The sequence below is a fragment of the Myotis daubentonii genome, chromosome 9 (genome assembly GCF_963259705.1).
Source record: "Myotis daubentonii chromosome 9, mMyoDau2.1, whole genome shotgun sequence".
Classification (NCBI taxonomy): domain Eukaryota; kingdom Metazoa; phylum Chordata; class Mammalia; order Chiroptera; family Vespertilionidae; genus Myotis; species Myotis daubentonii.
Window position 1 is genome coordinate 16,073,268 of NC_081848.1, and position 21,560 is coordinate 16,094,827.

At 41.2% G+C, this 21,560-nt stretch overlaps 1 protein-coding gene and 1 long non-coding RNA gene across 4 annotated transcripts in view; one reads left to right on the forward strand and one right to left on the reverse strand.

The window, feature by feature from the left end:
• LOC132240607 (uncharacterized) overlaps window positions 1-21,560 on the forward strand; it is a 419,797-nt gene that overhangs the window by 243,673 nt on the left and 154,564 nt on the right. The window lies entirely within an intron of this gene.
• Window positions 1-21,560, reverse strand: part of RDX (radixin) — a 93,099-nt gene that overhangs the window by 29,266 nt on the left and 42,273 nt on the right. For all 3 annotated transcript variants that reach the window (XM_059708007.1, XM_059708010.1, XM_059708008.1), the window contains exons 10-12: window positions 12,406-12,536; window positions 3,684-3,844; window positions 2,927-3,019 (exon numbers count right to left, since the gene is read on the reverse strand). In XM_059708007.1, coding sequence (XP_059563990.1) covers window positions 2,927-3,019; window positions 3,684-3,844; window positions 12,406-12,536 — 385 coding nt within the window. The remainder of the gene's footprint in view (window positions 1-2,926; window positions 3,020-3,683; window positions 3,845-12,405; window positions 12,537-21,560) is intronic.

Genomic DNA, 21,560 nt, shown 5'->3' on the forward strand with positions numbered 1-21,560 from the left:
ACTGGACCACTATGTTACACCATACACAAAAGTCAACTCAAAGATTTAAATTGAAGACATAAAACTCCTAGAAGAAATCACAGGCAACAAGCTTCTTTGACATTGGTTTTGGTGATGATTTTTTTGGATTTGATACCAAAAGAAAAGACAAGAAAAATAAAAATAAACAAGTGAAACTCTATCAAACTAAAAAGCTTCTACACAACAGAGGAAACCATCAACAAAACAATAGGACAACCTACCAAATGGGAGATAGTATTTAAAAATTATGTAACTGATAAGGGGTTAATTCCCAACATATGTTAAAAATTCATGCAACTCAACAGTTTAAAAGAGCAAACAATTCAATTAAAAAATGGGCAGAGAATTGAAAAGACATTTTCCCAAAGACAGAGAGATGACTAATAGGTACATGAAAAGGTGCTCAACATCACTAATCAGAAAGGAGATGAACATGGAACCACAGTGAGATAGTACCTCACACCAATTAGAATGGCTATTATAAAAAATAATAAGTGTTGGCGAAGATGTGGGGGGGAAAAGTACCCTTGTGTATGTACTGTTGATGGGGCTTGTAAATTGGTGCCGCCACTATGGAAAACAGTATGGAGATTGTTCAAAAAATTAAAAATAAAATGACCATATGACCCAGCAATTCTACTTCTGGGTATTTCTCCAAAGGAAACAAAAACATTAACCTGAAAGAGATATGCATCCTCATATGCACTGCAGCATTATTAACAGTAGCCAAGATAAGAAAGCAACTTCAGTGTCCATTGATGAATAAATGATGTGGTATGTGTGTGTGTATACTAATATATATAAAACTAATATATATATACACACCTACACACACACACACACACAGAATGGAATATTCTTCAGTCATAAGAAAGAAGGAAATCTTGCCACTTGTAACATGATGGATGGACCTTGAGGGCATGATGCCAAGTGAAATAAGTCAGAGAAAGACAAATATCATACCAGTATGATCTCACATATTTGTGGAAGATTCAGGGGGAGCTAGATGGTGATGGAACATAATAACATAAAGAAAAAAAAAATAAATAAACAAGAAAACAAGACAAAACACTGAGCTTATGAATACAGAGAACAGACTAGCGGTTACCAGAGGCAGGGTTAGGCAAAATATGACAAAGAGTACAAACTCCCAGCTTTAAAATAAGTCACGGGATGTAATGTACAGCATGACAACTGTAGTTAGTAATACTGTACTGCATATCTGAAAGTCGCCAAGAGAGTTAACTTAAAGTTTTTATTACAAAGGAAAAAATTTGTAGCTATGTACGGTGGCTTATTGTGGTGATCATTTCACAATGTATACAAATATGAATTTTATGTTGTATATCTAAAACTAATATAATGTAAATTACATCTAAATTAAAAAATTTTTTTGAATAGTCTAAGACAGTGGTTCTCAACCTGTGGGTCGCGACCCCTTTGAGGGTCCAACGACCCTTTCACAGGAGTCGCCTAAGACCATCAGAAAACATATATAATTACATATTGTTTTTGTGATTAATCACTATGCTTTAATTATGTTCAATTTGTAACAATGAAATTGGGGGTCACCACAACATGAGGAACTGTATTAAAGGGTAGCGGCATTAGGAAGGTTGAGAACCACTGGTCTAAGATGAGATGAAAACTGACTGAAATGAAGTAGTCTATATAGGATGATCTCACTCTGAACATACACGTGTGACACACCTATGCAAACAGAAAGAGACCCTGAAGGGACATGCACTGAGGCGTCACAAAGTGATGACAGTGTGTGCAAATGTGACTCCTTGTGTGAATTTTCTAATCTCCATAATTCACAGGATTTGACCCAGGATGTTATTTTTTAAGTTTATGTGTTTCTATCAAATTCTAATAAAAAAAGTGTAACAGGTAGCTTAAGAGAGTTTTATTCCTTTTGTATAATTATATATACATAATTTTTAGTATATAAAAAACTTTCCTATGAAATTTAAACTGCTACAAAGAAAATATAAGAATGAAGAAAACCATATTATTTTATTGTAGAAAAGTCATATAAGTATACATTTAAGAATTAATGTTATCTAAAGTTTGAATTAAGCTCTCATTATCTTATATTTCCCACTCCTCCAACTATAGCCTTAGTTTTCACTTTTGTGCAATTACAGGCAATAGTGGCTTCAAACAAATTTTTTTTTTTCCAAAACAAAAAGAAATCTCAGTATCATCTTCACTTCCTCCCTCTAATTCCACTTTATAACCAATCATCTGGTTGCCATGCCCTTTTGAATCCACCACACAACGTCTCAAAATTCCTGTTCCTCTTTATTCCTGTTCTCATGGCCACATCCTTAGTTTGGGTCTTTAGTTCTATAGTAATCCTACTCACTATCCCAATCCATCCTTCACACTGACTGCCAACTTAATTTTATAAAACTACACCTGATCATGTTACAATCCTGTTTTAAAATCTACGGAACCCAACGTCTACAGATATTCCCCACCATCTTGCCTTAGCAGGGCATTTATATAAAGCCTTTCACAACTTCTACCTCTCCCAAATTTTCTGAGTTGCTTGTTCACTGGCTATCCTCAAATCTACCGTGTACTTTCATGCTTCTTACACTCATTCATTTCCCTCTGTCTGGAATGACTTCCTCTTCAGTGCTCTAACCATTCCATTGAGTTTATTATTCCAGACCCAGCTTAAACTTACGTTTCTCAACACCTTCCGCATACACCTCTCCTGTGTTTCCAAAGTACTTAGCTTACAACAATAGATTAATATTTACTACAATGCACACAAGTATCTTTCCCCCCTAAATTGTAACAGATCCTATTATTCATCTCTATAAAATCAGTAGACTGCTAGGGACAAAATAAGTATTCAATAAATGTTAGTAATGAACAAATAAATGATTACTTTTTGTTGCCACTCATTAGCTTCCTCTTCCTTTTTCTTCTTGGCTACTTCTAGAAGTGTAATCCTGGCAGTGAATTCAGCAAGTTCTGCTGCCTAAAATAAACAATATAATTACCCAAACTAAAAAACAATATATTTTCAATAATTTATATTACATCAACAAAGCTTATATGAACATGATTGGGCTGTTTTATGTTTTCTTAGTCTACCATTTTAAAAAAGGTAATATTTCTTTAAGATGATAAATATCTTATTCACAGATCTAATAAGGAGAAAAAGTGAAAGAATTTTTACAGACAAGAACTCATTCATGTTTCAGTACCAGGAATTCAAAATGTGCAACATAGGAGCTATTTGTTAACTTTTATCAATAAAGTATTTGCTAAAGCCTACAAAAGAAAAAATTGTTTTTATTCAAATCCAGGATCTTCTAAGTGTCATGCCTATTCCTTATTATTTGCAAGTCCACTAAACAAAACCTAATCAATTATGACCTACAGTTATAGGAGCTACACTATATTGTCAATTTATCTAAAGCAAAACATGCCAGTGGCTTGTGTGAAGTTTAAGGTGAATCAGAATCTTTTGTATTTTATTCTGTTTCATTTGTAGGTTTATTTCCATACTCTGTTATTAGGTTACGTGTATCTTCAGTTTGCTTTCCAGAAGCCATAATAACATACTTAGTTTGACAAGGTTCACTCCCGCTTTTGTCTACATTGTTCTTTTTCTCTAAGACGGAGCTGAGGCTCCTTACCAGCTGCTCTTGATTCTTCATCTGGTCCGCAGCTTGTTTAGCTATAGCTGACTTGGCCTCTTCGGCAGCTCGACGCTCCTTTTCCAGCCTTTCTGCCTCTTCTTTTGCTCGTTTTCGTTCCTGTTCTAATTCCAGAGCTTTTCGAGTCTGTTCTTCTAGTTCTGTAAATATATGCAAGCGCCACCCCCAACAACAGTTAATTCCAATTATACTCATTATCCAAAGAAGCCAAAATAGTAGCAAGGAATCTAATCTGTATAGTTTTTTTAAAAATTAGCACATCTGCAAACAAACATATACTTCATTTTTAACTTACCAAGAAGCCTAGTAATTTTTTAAAAATCTATGTTACGATTTAAAAATTTTAACAAAGAAATGAAAATCCGCACAACTGTTTTTTAAAAAATAGTCTTTCCAGCCCTAGCTGGTTTGGCTCAGTGGATAGAGCGTTGGCCTGTGGACTGAAGGGTCCCAGGTCAAGGGCATGTACCTCTGTTGCAGGTTACCCAACCCTGGTCCGGGTGCTTGCAGGAGGCAGCCAATTGATTTGTCTCTCTCACATCAATGTTTCTTTCTGTCTCTTCCTCTCCCTTCCACTCTCTCTAAAAAATCAATGGAAAAATATCTTCAGGTGAGAATCAACCCAAATAATAATAATCATCATCATCATCATCATCATCTTTCCAAAGCTTTTCTTGTAATTTTTAATTTATTGGGGTGGCACTAATTAATACATAATACAAATTAATACATGATAAAACCATATAGGTGTCAAGTGTACAATTCTGTACTACATTGTCTATATATTGTATAGAGTGCCAAGTCTCCTTCCATCACCCCCCCTCTGCCCTCTTCCTAGCAGAGTGGAATAGAGACAGAGGCGGAGCAGAACCCAGAGGAGGCCAGCAGGGATCTACCAGGCGGAGAAGACAGATTTTATTTAGACTTTGGGGCTGCCAAGGCAGCCAAGCTTGAGATGCCAAGATCCTGAAGAGGAGTGAATAGAAAAGTCCCCAAATCTGTTTGCTACTTCCCTTCAAGATGTTTGTTCCCTGCAACTCCTAAAATATACACATATGGCTAAGACACTGCTAAACAAGGAAAAGGCAGCTGTAAGGCTAAACAGTTGAGCAAAGAGATCATCACTCTCTTGCAGCTGCAGAATCAAAGGTTGGAGTTCAGATACAAAGACCCTCACAAATATGCAGTCTTTCAGATGGCACCCAAAGGACTACAGACCAGAGAGACCAACTGAACAAAGCCTGAGACCCAGTTCAACTCCATCAACATAACCTGCACATATTCTGCCAGGCAAAGGAAAATTAAAGTCTCTCTAAAGGAAAATATCATCACCCAGTCTCATACACAATGGCAGGCATTCAACCAAAATTACCAAGCATACCAGGACATGGGACCAAAAAGACAGACTATAGACTAGGCCCATTATCCAGTATTATAATGGACTAGAGGCCCGGTGCACGGATTCGTGCACTGGTGGGTCCCTTCACCTGGCCTGTGCCCTCTCGCAATCCGGGACCCCTCGGGGAATGTCAGAGACTGGGTGCACGGATTCAGCCTGATCCCCGCAGGCCAGGCCAAGAGACCCCACCGGTGCGTGAATCCCCTTCTCCCTCCCCCCTTCCCTCTGAGATTCATGAGTCTGTTCCATGTTTCCATGCCTGTATGTTGAGTGTCTACCCCCTGGTGGTCTCTTCCTAGTAGAGTGGAATAGATATAGAGGTGGAGCAGAAGCCCCTGGTGGTCAGTGCACATCATAGCTACCAGTCAAACAAGCGAACAGTCACTTAGGCTTTTATATGTATAGATTGTAATGGAGTTAGCAAATAAGGACGTTATAATAATTCTGATGACTATCTAGGAGAGCCGGGAAATGAGCAAAGCGTGAAGAAAGGATCCAAGTCCAGAGGAACACTTACAATAATGTAGAAAATGATCTTCACACATCTTACAAACCCCCTTAAAAGATGCCAAGGGCCAGAGCCCCCTTTATAATGATAAAGCTCAATGTACCAATCTTTACCTTATGGTTTGAACATATTCTCCTTCCCTATCTTCTAGAAACTTCATTTTACCTCTAACATTTAGGTTCATAATCCAAAGCCCATCCACAGAGAAACATCTATTAAAATTCATGAGTTCTTTGACACAGACCCAGACACACTACCAAATGTATTTTAGCGAAACACTGAGCCACAAGAATCATGCCCTGAAACTCCACCCCCCAAAAAAGATAAAATATTTATAACCACCAATAAATCAGCAAAACTGCAAGTGTAAAATAAAGAGCATGGGAAGCTCCTTCTGTGACCAAGGAGGAAAGGACAAGGAAAGAACATCTTTAAAAGCCAGACTTGAGAGGTGGGAAGTCCCCCCCCTGGGAAGTCCTCCCCCCCCCCCCCCCCCCCCGCCAAAAGCTGCATTCAGAAACTGTGATGACATCTTCAGCTCACAGAAGTTTGCAGCAAAGGCTTCCGAACAACTGATCTTCCTCTTGGACTCCCCATCTCCAGAACTTCCTCTTCAGAAGCTCTCTATTCAGAAAAGGATTACAAATAAATAGAATGGGGGGCTATGGAAGATGAGAGGAAAAGGATAGCTAACACAGTAAACAGAGAGAAAACTCCCAACGAGGAATGGCCCAGGGAATACATCACCTAGCAATACAACAGGAGGAGGGGGAACATGCTGCAAAATAAGCGGAAGGTCTGAACTGTGGACTTCCACCAAGGAGCCCAGTCTTGGCAGACATTAAACTCTTCTGGAGGTTTAACTTGTCCTCTCATAAACTCAATGACTCCCTATAAAACACTTGTCAAGTAATTATTTTCCTTTTCTCAACTTTAGGATAATTTATAAACTTTAGGATTATTGTAAGAACAATAATCTTACCTAATAATAGACAAACATGCAAATTGATGGAACTACGCTACACCCACCAGCCAATCAGAGTGACTATGCAAATTAACTTTAAAAAATGGCAGTTAATTTGCATATGTAGGTGCCCAGCAGCCTGGGTCCCTGGAACATCATCAGACCCAGGTCACTCTGAGGTAGGCCCTGAGCAGCCTAGGAAGGGCATGAGCCAGGGGGCTCCTGGGCAGGGCCAAGCCTGTGATCAGAGCCGAGGGGGCAGTGACAAGGCCAGCGACCGGAGGGAGTTGGGGGGCCCCTGCCCAGGCCCCGAGGCTTTAGGTCTGGGCAGGGGCAGAGCTGGCAATCGGAGGGAGCTGGGGGCCCCTGCCCAGGCCCCGAGGCTTTAGGTCTGGGCAGGGGCAGAGCTGGCAATCGGAGGGAGCTGGGGGCCCCTGCCCAGGCCCCGAGGCTTCGGCCTGGGCAGGGGCGGAGCCAGGGATCAGAGTGTTTGTGGGGGGTCACAGAGGCTTTAGGCCTGGGCAGGGGCAGAGCCGGCGATCGGTGTGAACTACAGAGAAAACACCTTTCTGACCACTCGTTGGCTAAGCTCCCAGTATGCCACTGGTAATATTCTTAGTAACTTGGGTAATAAGAATCCAAAAAGGTGATCTAGGGTTTTTCCACATTACTCCTAGAGAAAAAAACGAAGGTCCTCTGCTGGAGGGCTAAGAAATGTCATATCCTGCCCTAGCCAGTTTGGCTCAGTGGATAGAGCTTTGGCCTGCCGACTGCAGGGTCTGGGTTCAATTCTGACCAAGGGCATGTACCTAGTTTGCAGGCTCCTCCCTGGCCGGGCCCAGGTCAGGGCTCATGCAGGAGCAACCAATCAAAGTGTTCCTCTCACTTTGATGTTTCTCTCTGTCTTTCCTTTTCTCTTCCACATTCTCTAAAAATCAATGGAAACATATCCTCAGGTGAGGATAAAAAATAAAGAAAGAAAGAAATGTCATATCCTATGAAAGACACATCTTAAAAATGCCTAAAGGAAGTTGTCATTTTTTCGTGGTGAAGGGACTGGAGTCCGTGTTGATGAAAACACCTTGGTGGCTGCGGTGACTGGCAGTGGCTGCAGCAGCGGGGTGAAGGCGCCGGTGCCTTCCCCTGATCAGCCCGGTCGCCTCCCACAAACGAAGGCCAGGCTGCGGCTTAGGCCCGCTCCCCAAGGGGAGCAGGGAGCAGGCCTAAGCCATCAGTAGGACAACCCCTGAGGGCTCCCAGTATGTGAGAGGGGGCAGGCTGGGCTGACGGACCCCCCCCCCGCCCCCCGCAGTGCACGAATTTCATGCACAGGGCCCCTAGTTAATGCCATAAAAGGTAATGTAAAATCTAAGTAATATGTAAGCCCAAGAGTTGTCTAGTCTTTGACAATCACTGTACATTTATTGCATGTGTTTTGTTAGACACCTATTATTCCTTTACAAGATGGCAGGTGAAAATCTTTGTAAATACAACTGGTAATTGAACAGTGTGGTACTGGCAATAGGATAGACATATAAGTGGAACAGAACTGTCTAGAAACAGACCCACACACATACATTCTTTTGAATTTATGACAAAGGTGATACTGTAGTGCATTAGGGAAAGAACGGTCTTTGCAAAAAGTGGGTCTGGGTGAACTGGAACTATGCCTGGGAAAACCCTAACCCTTACAAAAATCAGTTACATATAGATTGTGGACCTAAATGTGAAAGGCAAAACAAAGCATTTAGAAGGTAGTACAGAATAACATATAACTATAAAGAGTTTGGTAAATGGAACTTAAAATTAAACAGTCTTCATGAAAAGACACCCTTAAGAAAGTACAAATGTAAACCACACAAAGAGTATGTTTTACACTACATGTAAAGAACTCCTACATCAATCTGAAAAAGAAGAAAAATCAAAATTTTTTTAATGGACAAAGATGTGAAAGGGCACATCACAGATAGTTACAAGCATTTGCAAAAGTGCTCAAAATAATCAAGAAAATGTACTGTATTCACTAGAATGACTAAGCCAACAAAACAAAACAAAAACCCTGACAATAACAAGTAGTGGAAGTAATGGTGAAGATACAGTGCAAATGAACTTTCATTCACTACTGGTAGGAAAGAAAACTGATACAACACTGGGAAAATGGTGGCAGTGTCTTCTATAGCTGAGTAGAGCTGTTATCTAGCAACTCCACTCCTAGGGTATACCTCCCCAAAATTAATACATATGTGTTATGCGCTCATGGCAGCCTTATCTATCTATCTATCTATCTATCTATAAAAGGCTAAGTGACTGACTGTCTGTCCACCTGACCAGCCAGTACATATGATGTGCACTGGCAATTTAAAAATAAACGCTGACTCACGCATGTGCGATACAAATAAAGCTCTCGACAATGTGCACGAATTCGTGCACCGGGCCTCTAGTTTTATAATAAACCCAAACAGAAAATACCCCAAAGGTCCATCACCAGTAGAATGTGCAACAGAATATTTCACAACAATGTAAAAGAGCAAAGTACAGCTACATAAACAAGTTTAAGCAAAAAAAAAAAAAAAGCCAAACATAAGAGTGCATGAATTCACCATAGTACAAAAACAGACAAGGCATGACACCAAAATCACAAGCAACAAGGACAAAAAAATAAATAAATTGGACTCCAACCAAATTTAAAACCACTGAGCTTCAAAGAATTCTATCAACAAAGTAAAAAGATAACACATTCATTGAATGGTAGAAAATATTTGCAAATCATATATTTGATATCTGATAAAGGATTTTTATCCACATACATAAAACATTCTAACATCTCAACAATAAAAACACAAAAAATGCAACTGAAATCTGCGCCATGAGCCCTGCCTGGACCCTGTGGCTCAGTTATTTGGCGCATTGCCCTATATCCACAAAGATCTTGGGTTTTATTCTCAGTCAGGGCACATACCCAGTCTCAGGTTCCATCCCCAGTCTAGGTGCACGTGGGAGGCAACCAAGCAATGTGTCTCTCTTACATAGATGTTTCTCTCTTCTCTCTCCCCCTCTCCTTCCCTCTCACCCACTCTCTCTAAAAATCAATGAACAAAATATCCTTGGGTGAGGACTAACAAAAACATAAAATATAACAATTTTTTAAAAATAAAATGACAATAATAAAGTATAGACAAGTTTCTTCTCAAAAATATTTTTATGGGCCCTAGCCGGTTTGGCTCACTGGATAGAGCGTCGGCCTGGGGACTCAAGGGTCCCAGGTTCGATTCCGGTTAGGGGCATGTACCTTGGTTGCAGGCACATCCCCAGTAGGGGGTGTGCAGGAGGCAGCTGATCGATGTATCTCTCTCATCGATGTTTCTAACTCTCCATCCCTCTCCCTTCCTCTCTAAAAAATCAATAAAATATATTTTAAAAAAATATTTTTAGGTCAACTAAAGGACTTGTATGCATGCATATAAGCATAACCAATGGACATAAGACACTGGGTGATAGGGGAGGCTAGGGGACTGTCTAGGGTGGGGGGATAAAATGGATACATATGTAATACCCTTTGTAATACTTTAAGCAATAAAAAAATAAATAAATAAATAAATAAAAAGAATAAACTCAAAAAAATAAATAAATAAATAAATAAAAATAGAGATTAGAAGTTCAATAGTTTCAGATTTTACATTTGTGTCTATGATCCATTTTGAGTTAATTTAATATTGTGTGGCATATGGAAACAACATTCATGTATAAATCCATGATATTTTCAAATAAACACGGTTATATTTCTTCCTTTTCAAAAAAAAAAAAAATATTTTTTATGGGTTTATCTACTAAACATCAGGACTTAGATATGGCCAGAATTATTGCATTTGAATGAGACTTTAGCATAATTTACAAGACAATCATACAGATTTTAGTACAGCCTGGAAAATCTTCATTATTAGGGGGGAAAAAAATGAATGCCCTTTGCCTTAAGATGACTGACTTAAAATTATCTTAATAGGGATGCTCTATATTCTTAAGTTCTATTTTCCTTACATTCCTTACTGTTTGAGTAGTTTTCTGTGTGAAAATTATGTTTATTATACATCCTAAATAAATGAGATTAAAGGATTTAGTAAGTAGCTATTTTCTCAGAGAAGGTATTATATAAATAAAAGTGCTATCATTCAATTTTTTCTGTAAAATCAGACCAATATCATAAATTTCTTTAAATGTTTTTTTAAAAACACACTTGGTATATTCCAGGATTTTTTGAAGTTTTTTAAAATATATTTTTATTGATTTCAGAGAGGAAAGGAGAGGGGGAGATAGAAACATCAATGAGAGAGAATCACTGATCAGCTGCCTCCTGCACACCCTACATTGGAAATTGAGCCCGAAACCCAGGCATGTGCCCTGACCAGGAACTGAACCGTAACCTCCTGGTTCATAGGTCGATGCTCAACCACTGAGCCACACCCACATAGGCTATTCCAGGGTTTTTACAGCATTCTTCCTCAAAAAGTATTGCTTATACAATTCACATGGCACTTAGCACTCATACCTCTATGTGTTAATATTTTTATATCTCCCAACCACAGACGTCACTGTCATGCACACTATTTGTATTCCTAAAATGCAGAATAAAATTCACTTCATAAATGTCCACTTTAAATGAATGAAAAAGGCATCTGACACGGCAGAAACAACATGGAGCTGGGATTCAGGAAACAAGTTCTGTCCTTGGGCTGTGGCCTGTGAACCAGTCTCTGCTTCCTCTGGAGTTTGAACTAGTTCCTAGGTCTTTTAGCTCTAAGAAGTGAGGCTTCTAAGGAGCCAGAAAAAAGGCCATGTTTTTTACCCTTAGAAATCGTTTATAATCTCCTTAGAAATTGGAATGATCAACCACTTTGTGGATTTATAGCAATCTCTGTGACTTCCTTCTCTAGATCCCCATTTGCAAATTACTAACAGACTGCTCAAGAGAACTCCCCACTATGGGAGGCTGGTGTAAGGAATGAAAATAAAATTTATTCAAGGTTATTATTTAATAAACCTTAAACAGAGTAATATCCTTATTCTATTTCAAACAGAACTAATGGCTGATTCTATGAGTTGTCAGGAAAGCAGGTATTAATTCTAGTTTTATAAAGCGTAGATTTCACGTTAGCCCCGAGATACTACTCCTTAGTAAGGAGGAAAACATCTTACTTTGCTCAACACCATTTTTCTTTTGTCCTCCCCACTATTTGTCGTTTTGAATGTAGTAAATCCTAGAGGTATTTAATATAAACCACTCTCTCCAAATCCAATCTAACCTTTCTATATACTGTAGTATTTTTTTAATGTTTACTTATTGATTTAGAAAGACAACTGATTTGTTGCTCTGCTTATTTATGCATTCATTGGTTGACTCTTGTATGTGCCCTAACCGGGACTCAAACCCACAACCTTGACATATCGGGACAACTCTCTAATCAACTGAGTTACTCAGCCAGAGTCTAAACTGCAGAATTTTGTTGTGCTGTGTATTTTTTAAATATACTGAAATCAAATTTAGAGACTGAGTTCCAAAAGAGTTTACAGTCAGAATAGCTTAAAAATGCCTTAAAATACTTAGGTGTCTTAAGGTATTTAAGTTTCCATAAAGCGCTGCATAAATTCTTTTGTTTAAATGCTAGGAAGTATTGAAAAGTGTTCTTGTTTAAGGAACCCTGAACAAGAGAAATAAATTAATATGCATAGTCATTTACAATATAGAGTAATAGTACACTTGAAAACTTATTTAAGTAATACTATACCTAACAAAAGAACAACATTTTTGAATCCAATGTCAAAAAGCGACTTTTACCTTTCTGGGCTTTCAATGTCTGTTCTTCAATTTGCCTTAGACGTTCCATTAGCTCTTCCTTTTCACGTTCTATTTTTTCCTTTTCCTTTTCTGCTATTTCTCTTTTCTTCTTTTCATTCTCTAATTGCGCCCTTAAAAGGAATTGCAATTGCTTTGTTACAAATTAATAACTAGAAATATTCACATGAAGCCTAAGTACTGTGAATCAACCAAGAAGAAACTACAGGATCTAAGAACCAAGATGGCAAGGGAGGTAAATGAGGTACTCGTCTCCTCCCACAACCACAGCAAAATCACAACAAAAATACAGGGCAACCATCATTCAAAACAACCTGATAGCTGGCTGAATAGAAGTCCTACAACTAGAGAAGTGAAGAAAATACATCGAGACCAGTAAGAGGGGCACGGGCGTGGAAGAGGCTGGTCTGACACCCACGTGTAGAATTTTTTTAAATTGGGAGGAATATCTTGGCTGCAGAGGCCTCCCATGGGGAGTAAAGGGTCCCAGCCCCACACCAGACTCCCAGCTCACGATTCCAGAGCTGGGAAGAGAAGTTCATGTAACTTCAGGCTGTAAAAACCAGTGAGGTTTGTGGTTGAGTAACACAGGCTAATGGAGTCCCAGGCAGTTCCTCTTAAAGGGCAAGTGCACAGAATTACTTGGACTTGCTCCCTCTGAGCTCCTGCACTGGGGTAACGACTTGGGGGGATCCAGGGACATATAGGAAGAAACTGGATTGTCTGGCATCAGAGCAAGAGCTCAGAGGCAGCTTTCTCTCAGACAAAAGTGTTCATAGGCATAATTGTTCTTATGCTGAGATATCCCTCGTCGGAAAGGTGACTGGCAGGAGCCATATCTGAGTCTCCATCCACCTGGCTCACACTGTTCCCTCTGCCCTGGTGATTCCCTGAGGCCCCATCCCACCCAATCTACAGCCCCACCCAAGCTGTTTGTAGCAGTTTTTCCATATGAGTGGTCTGTCCTAGCTCAGGCTTCAAAGTTTGCTCAAATCTCTCAAATAAGCAAGAGCTGGCATCAGTGTGTCCCATACCTCCCAATATGAGGCCCAGGCCCAGCACTAGCAGCAGCCTGCCTTACTTCACAGCTTGGTCTCGCTTGGGCACTTCTAAGCCCAACACAAGTAGCAGCCATCAGCAGATTGCTCTGTAGCTCCTGACGGATGGCCTGAGATGGGGCACCGGCAGTAGCTGACTATGCACCTGCAAGGAAGCCCCAGAGCCAGTGCACCCGGTGGACAGCTTCAGACCATGCCAGATTACAACTCTACACATTCACAAGCGACACACTCAACGAGCAGACTTAGTGAGCATCTGCTCCATTAGGGTGTCTCCTGCACAGCAGCTCTTCCACTATAGTCGCCGTTGGTCCTCACAGCCAATTGGTCTGGAGGTCAAGTCCTCCAAATGATGCCAACAGCAATCAAGGCTCAACTACAAGACAGGGCATACAGCCCACAGAGGGGCTCACATAGAGTGACCAGCTCAGATGACTGTGGAGGCTGAGCCACTGGGCAATACAGAGCACCTACTACACAAGGTCTCTACCAATTCCAGGAGACATGGCAGCTCTTCCTAATACACAGAAACAAACACAGGGAAGCAGCCAAAATGAGGAGACAAAAAACATGTCACAAATGAAAGAACAGAAGAAATCTCCAGAAAAAGAACTAAATGAAATAGAAGCAAGCAAACTACTAAAAACAAGAGTTCAAAATAATGGTTGTAATGATGCTCAAGGATCTTAATGAGAGCTTCAAGGGACTTAGTGAGAATTTTAAGGATCTTAGAATTAAAAGGAAATTAGTAGTAACATAAAAAACATTTAAAAAGACAGTAAAAAATGAAGGATACACTAACTAAAATAAAGAATAATTTACAGGAAATCAGCTGTACAGGTTACTGAGAATTAAATAAGTGATTTGGAATATGAGGAAGCAAAAATCACCTAATCAGAAGAGCAAAAAGAATCCAAAAATATAAAGATAATGTAAGGAGCTTTGGGGACAACTTCAAGTGTACCAACATTCACATCATGGGGATGCCAGAAGGAGAAGAGAGGAAGCAAGACATTGAAAACTATTTAAAGAAATAATAACAGACAATTTCCCCTACCTAGTGAAAGAAATGGACTTACAAGTCCAGAAAGCACACAGAGTCCCAAACAAGAGAAATCCAAAGAGGGCCACACCAAGACACATCATAATTAAAATACCAAAAGTTAAAGACAAAGATAGAATCTTAAAAGCAGCAAGAGAAAAGCAGTTAGTTACCCAATAAGGGTGCACTGATATGACTGTCAGCTGATTTCTCAACAGAAACTTTGCAGGCCAGAAGGGAGTGGCAAGAAATATTCAAAGAGATGAAAAGCAAAGACCTACAACCAAGATTACTCTACCCAGCAAAGCTATCATTTAGAATTGAAGGTCAGATTACGAGCTTCACGGACAAAAAAAAAAACAAAACAAAAAAAACCCCCACAAACACCTAAGAGAAGAAAGGGGGGAAAAAAAGATAAAAAACATAAATAATAAAATGCCAATAAATACATATCTATCAACAATTGAATCAAAAAATCAAAATAAAGGAACAAGGAATCTAATGAACAAAATAAACTGATGAATGAATAGAACCAGAGACATGGGGGGAGGGGGGAGACGGGGAGGGGATGGGCGGGAAGAGATTAACCAAAGAACTTATATACATATATGGATTATGCATTACCTAGGACACAAACAATAGGGTGGTAAAGGCCTGGGGAGGGGCAGGAACCAGGTGAAGGGGGTTAATAGGGGGAAATTGGGGGACATCTGTAATACTCAACGATGAAGACTTTTAAAAAAGAAACTACAGCATGAATATTATGGCTTCATTATATTTCAGCTGTGTTCAAAAAAGCATATTGTTAAAAATACATGCCCTGCCAGCGTGGCTCAGTGGTTGAGTGTCTACCTATGAACCAGGAGATCAGGGTTCAATTCTCGGTCAGGGCACATCCCCAGGGTGAGTGTGCAGGAGGCAGCTAATCAATGATTCTTTTTTTAAAAAAATATATTTTATTGATTTTTTACAGAGAGGAAGGGAGAGGGATAGAGAGTTAGAAACATTGATGAGCGAGAAACATCGACCAGCTGCTTTCTGCATGCCCCCTAGTGGGGATGTGCCCGCAGCCAAGGTACATGCCCTTGACTGGAATTGAACCTGGGACCCTTCAGTCCACAGGCCAACGCTCTATCCACTGAGCAAAACCAGTTAGGGCTAATCAATGATTCTTTCTCATCATTGATGTTTCTATCTCTCTCTCCCTCTATGAAACCAATAAAAATATAAATAAATAAATCTATACTAATAAAATACAAACATGCAAATTGACCGTACCTTCGCTGCACCTTAAGCCACGCCCACCAGCCAATCAGAGTGACTATATGCAAATTAACCCAACCAAGATGGCGGTTGGCAGTCACGGAGCTGAAGTGAGCAGGAGGCTTGGTTGCTCCAGTGATGGAGGAAGCCAAGCTTCCCGGCTGCCCTGGCCAGCTCTGAGCTCCACTGAAGGCAACAAAGTTTCAATTATAGAAGGTAAATAAACCCCAGATACCTGCTTTCAGCCAGCCATGGCCACAAAGCTGGAGCGAGCAGGAGCCGGCTCTGAGCTCCACTGAAGGCAACAGTTTCAATTATAGAAGGTAAATAAATCCCAAAATAAAATTTAAAAAAAGGAAAAAAGGAGAGGCTGGGAGCTTCCATCGCCGGGGGCTTGGCCAGCCTGAAAACAGCCCTCAGCCCCTCATCCAGACTGGCCAGGCACCCCAGTGGGGATCCCCCACCCTAAAGGGGGTGTGGCAAGCCTGAAAACAGCCATCAGCCCCTCACCCAGGCTGGCCAAACCTCCATGGGGTGAGGGTCCCCACTGGGGGGGGGGGGGATTGACCAGCCTGCAAACAGCCATCAGCTCCTCACCCAGGCTGGCCAGGCACCCCAGTGGGGACCCCCACCCTGAAGGGGGTATGACCAGCTGCAAACAGCCATCAGCCCCCTCACCCAGGCTGGCCAGGCATCCCAGTGGGGACCCCACTCTGAAGGGGGTGTGACCAGCTGCAAACAGCCATCAGCCCCCTCACCCAGGCTGGCCAGGCATCCCAGTGGGGACCCCACTCTGAAGGGGGTGTGACCAGCTGCAAACAGCCATCAGCCCCCTCACCCAGGCTGGCCAGGCATCCCAGTGGGGACCCCACTCTGAAGGGGGTGTGACCAGCTGCAAACAGCCATCAGCCCCCTCACCCAGGCTGGCCAGGCATCCCAGTGGGGACCCCACTCTGAAGGGGGTGTGACCAGCCTGCAAACACCCATCAGCCCCTCACCCAGGCTGGCAAGGCACCCCCACCCTGATCCGAGACACCCTTCAGGGCAAACCAGCCAGCCCCCACCCATGCATCTGGCCTCTATCCTATATAATAAAAGGTTAATATGCAAACTGACCCTAACAGCAGAAAGACTGGGGATGACTGGTCACTGTGACACACACACTGACCACCAGGGGGCAGACGCTCAATGCAGGAGCTGCCCCCTGGTGGTCAGTGCGCTTTCACAGGGGGAGCTCTGCTCAGCCACAAGCCAGGCTGACGGCTGCCAGTACAGCAGTGGTGGCAGGAGCCTCTCCTGCCTCCTCAGCAGCGCTAAGGATGTCCGACTGCAGCTTAGGTCTGCTCCCCACTGGCAAGTGGACATCCCCTGAGGGCTCCCGGGCTGCCAGAGTGATGTCTGATTGCCAGCTTAGGCCCAAATCCCCAGGGAGCAGGCCTAAACCAGCAGGTGGTCATTCCCCAAGGGGTCCCAGACTGCGAGAGGGCACAGGCCAGGCTGAGGGACCCCCCGAGTGCACAAATTTTTGTGTACTGGGCCTCTAGTAATAAATAAAAAAGGAGCTCTTACCCTAAAAAAAAAAATCTACTAGCCAGTTTGGCTCAGTGGACAGAATATTGGACCACAGACTGAAGGGTCCCAGGTTTGATTCCGGTCAAGGACATGTACCTTGGTTGCAGGCCACTGCCCTCATTGGGAGCATGCAGGAAGCAACTAATCGATGTCTCTCTCTCACATAGGTGTTTCTCTCTGTCTCTCCCTCTCCCTACCACTCTCTCTAAAAATCAATGGAAAAAATATCCTTGGATAAGGGTTTAAAAAAAAAATACAGGAGTACCCTGTTACATACACATATACTGGATTATAATGTGTTTCTTAATGTGGGGTCACAATAAATATAGTCAATCACTATTTTTAAAATATTAAAAACAGCCATTTTCGAGACTCAAAGGACAAATTTTCAAAACTCCTAGGAAAGTAAAACTGTCAACTACATCCCTTGTATGCACAGAATTTTTTTAATGCAAACTTGTATGGAGAAAAAGGAAGTAGACTTATCACTTGAATACTCCATGAACTTTGACAATAAATTAGAGGTCAGCACAAAAGGAGTTAACTACACAATTGACATACTAAAAATATTACTTCTTTAGCTTATTAGCAGGAACTTCAAGGGAACACACAAGGCTGTTTTATTTTAAACAGTAAAATACCGGGAGAGCATCAATTTTCAATCATTAATAAATTAAAGTAAGTTTAATTTCTACAGTAGATTCAATTCATGTTTAGATACAAGATGACAAATCAGTTATGTCTACTTTGACAATTCCATTAGAATGAGGTAGACATCTACTGCTCTTTTCAAAAGGTCATGAAAGCTACGTGGAAAAGACAGCCTCCCTCATTTAGCTGCATCTGCCATGGGCCTAATGAGACAGCTTCTTTTAAATACAATCAAATTTACTCACTGAACATCTACCAAGAACCTATAATGGGTCTGCCTGCATGTTGAGGGCCAGAAATATAAAGATAAATTAGAATTAAGTGAGATGTTATATTAATCATCAGAAATATTACCATTTAATAAGTCTAATCAATATTCAATATCACCACTACTTTAATTGAAATAATTTTCTTTAGTTAAAAATGGATATTTTCATTTCTCAAACTGATCTGAATATGTCTAAATACTCCCCAAAAAAGACATCACTGCCATCTGATGTCATTCTGAATGCCAGGCACAAAGCCATGTAGTTTCTCAACTTTCAGACCCTGATAATGTTATCAGCCAAGTTTCATCATTTTCTTTTACCCTGTAAAACCCAAGTTTAAAAATTCCTGCAACTCCTACATACCTATCTGCCTCCAATAAAGAGAATCCAGCTTTGGGGTAAACAGCTAGAATTGTGACAAGTCTGCAAGAGTAAGACAGATAACTAATGGTGATCTCCTACGCACCGCACCAAACATTAGGAATCACCACATCTCCCCACTAGTTGAATGAAACCTCACAGCATTTAAGATTCTAGGTACTCTTTTATCATGCCAAGCTGCCTTTTGCCCTTGATGATGATTAGCCTCCCCAGCCTCTGTCACAGTCCTCTCTCCCTCCCCGAGGCCCACACCACAAACCAGATCTCAAGACCTAAAGGCTACAATAATATCCATTAATTCTTGGGTGCTGGTTTCATTTAGTTTTTCCCTACTGACATTTAATTCATTCTTCTTCAAGGATGGAGGTAAGGAGATATGGAAACAGAAAAAAAAGAATGAAGGTAACTTGGCCACAAACAAGTTAGGGAGTGGGAAGATTAGTCTTTGTACCAAAAATGGAATAAATGTGCAGCAGATATTTTACTGATTATAATAGTTATAACAACATACACAGTTTACTCTGTTGCACTTTGATGAAGCTTATGTCTCACATCTTACAAGAATTCTCCCCTGACTACAGCCATCAATAACTAACACTGTATTCAATTAAAACAAATGCCTTTGGCTCGCCACCTCTCTTAGTTAAACCTAGTTTTACAGGTCTGTCTTATCTCCCTCATGAAACTGAAGAGCTTGCTTCTCCCCTAAACAGTGTTCAATTAGGAGGACCAAGCAGGTATATTCTCTGGCCCCTAGGCAAGCCATGCGTATTCTCATCTCTACATGTTTGCTTATGCTGGCTTCCTCTTCTGAAAGTATCTGACCCCTCTCTAACTCTCAAGCCTATTTCTAAGTTTAAAGCCTTAGTGAAGTCCCACTTTCCCCATGAAGCCTCTTGTGTAAGGATGTAAATCTAAATCACAGATATATTTTTGTTTAGAGTTTATGTTTGGAAACCAAGTTTCTCTATTTTAAGAGTGTAAATAACATGTCAATAAACTATAAATTCTCTGTACTAACATGCAAAAAATATTTTAGAATACCTTACTATTTAAAGACTATCAGATGGATCCAATTACAGTTTTAAGTGAAGATTAAAAACTAACATAAAACTTCTATTCAGACTACCTATACTAATAAAAGGGTAATATGCTAATTAGACCGGACATCTTCCTACTGTCTGACTTCCTTCCGGACAAAGCCACAGTGGTGGGGGCTGAGGCACAGGCAGTTAGGGGCGATCAGGCCAGCAGGGAAGGGCAGTTGGGGGCCATGAGGTCGGCAGGGGAGAGCAGGTGGAGGCCATGAGGCCGGCAGGGAAGGGCAATTGGGGGCCATCAAGCCGGCAGGGGAGCAGTTAGGCAGCAATCAGGCTGCTGGGCAGGCAAGCGGTTAGGAGCCAGCGGTCCCAGATTGCAAGAGGGATGTCTGACTGCCAGTTTAAACCGGCAGTTGGGCATCCCCCGAGGGGTCACGGATTGGAGAGGGTGCCGGCTGGGCTGAGGGACCCTTTCTCCACCCCCCCGCCCCCCCCCCCCATGCATGATTTTCGTGCATCGGGCCTCTAGTGTATTAATAATATTAAGAATTAGCCCTGGCCAGTTTGGCTCAGTGGCTACAGTGTCAGCTTTCAGACCAAAGGGTCAAGGGCATACATCTCAGTTGCAGGTTCAATCCCTGGCCCTGGGCCAGCGGAAAGCAACCAATTGATGTGTCACTCTTATGTCAATGCTGCTCCCCCCCCCCCCCCCCCGCAATCCATCCTAAAAATCAATGGCAAAATATCCTCACTCCTTGGGTGAGGAATAAAATTAAAAAAAAAAAAAAAAAAAAAGAATTACCCTAATAGCTACTACTTATTAAATGTTTGTATAACCCTGTCATTATTTCTCATAAAAAAAAAAACCTTGAAAGTAGGACTATTATTTTCAGTAAAAGAATAGTGGCTTACGAGTTTTTCTCAGCAAGTGTAGATGAGGATTGAAACCCAGATTTATCTAGTTCCAAAGCCTATATTCTCTGTATGACACTAGTGATATAGGCAGCCAGCCATGACACAAAACATCCCAATTGACGCGTAAGTACTTGAATCTAAATTGTAAACTCGCAGCTCTGTTTTTAAATTTGGTAACAATTTTAGCCATACAAAAAACGTCCAGAATTACAGAATGAATTGTCACCTATTTGGATGTAAATAACTTCAGAGCACAGACTACAGAGATCAGTAACCCATGGTATGTAACACCTCACACCATTTTCATTGTGGAAAACCCAAAGTGAGGAGAGTCATGGGGAAAGAACAGGACCTCATACACCAACGTATGGCAGGGAAAGCAGCTTCCTTGCTGCCTGCCCCCTCCCAGCTACTGTTCCTGCCCAGGAGAGTCCAGCAGCACAGGCAGCATACCTCCGAGCATTCCCCCAAGTATGTCTGCTGGCTACTTTGCCAATGGGCTTGACCAAAATTGTTTCCACATATACAGCTGTCATTTCTGTCTGTCTGACCTGTAAAGCAGGGAATAAATGAAGACTTGGAATGCTATGTCCGACACCTGCCAGATCCCTATGTTGCTAATACACAACATCCTCTAGGCATTCAAGTGAATTAAACAGTTACTGAATTCCTACTGTGTACAATGCTCGCTAATGAAAGGCTATACAAGTTATCTAAGAGGAACCATAGGATTCTTATTGTGGCAAAAAAGAAACTTAAAGTCTTCCACTTTCATCTAGACCTTAGACCAGTGATGGCGAACCTATGACATGCGTGTCAGAGGTGACACGCGAACTCATTTTTTTGGTTGATTTTTCTTTGTTAAATGGCATTTAAATATATAAAATAAGTATCAAAAATATGTCTTTATTATGGTTGCAAATATCAAAAAATTTCTGTATGTGAC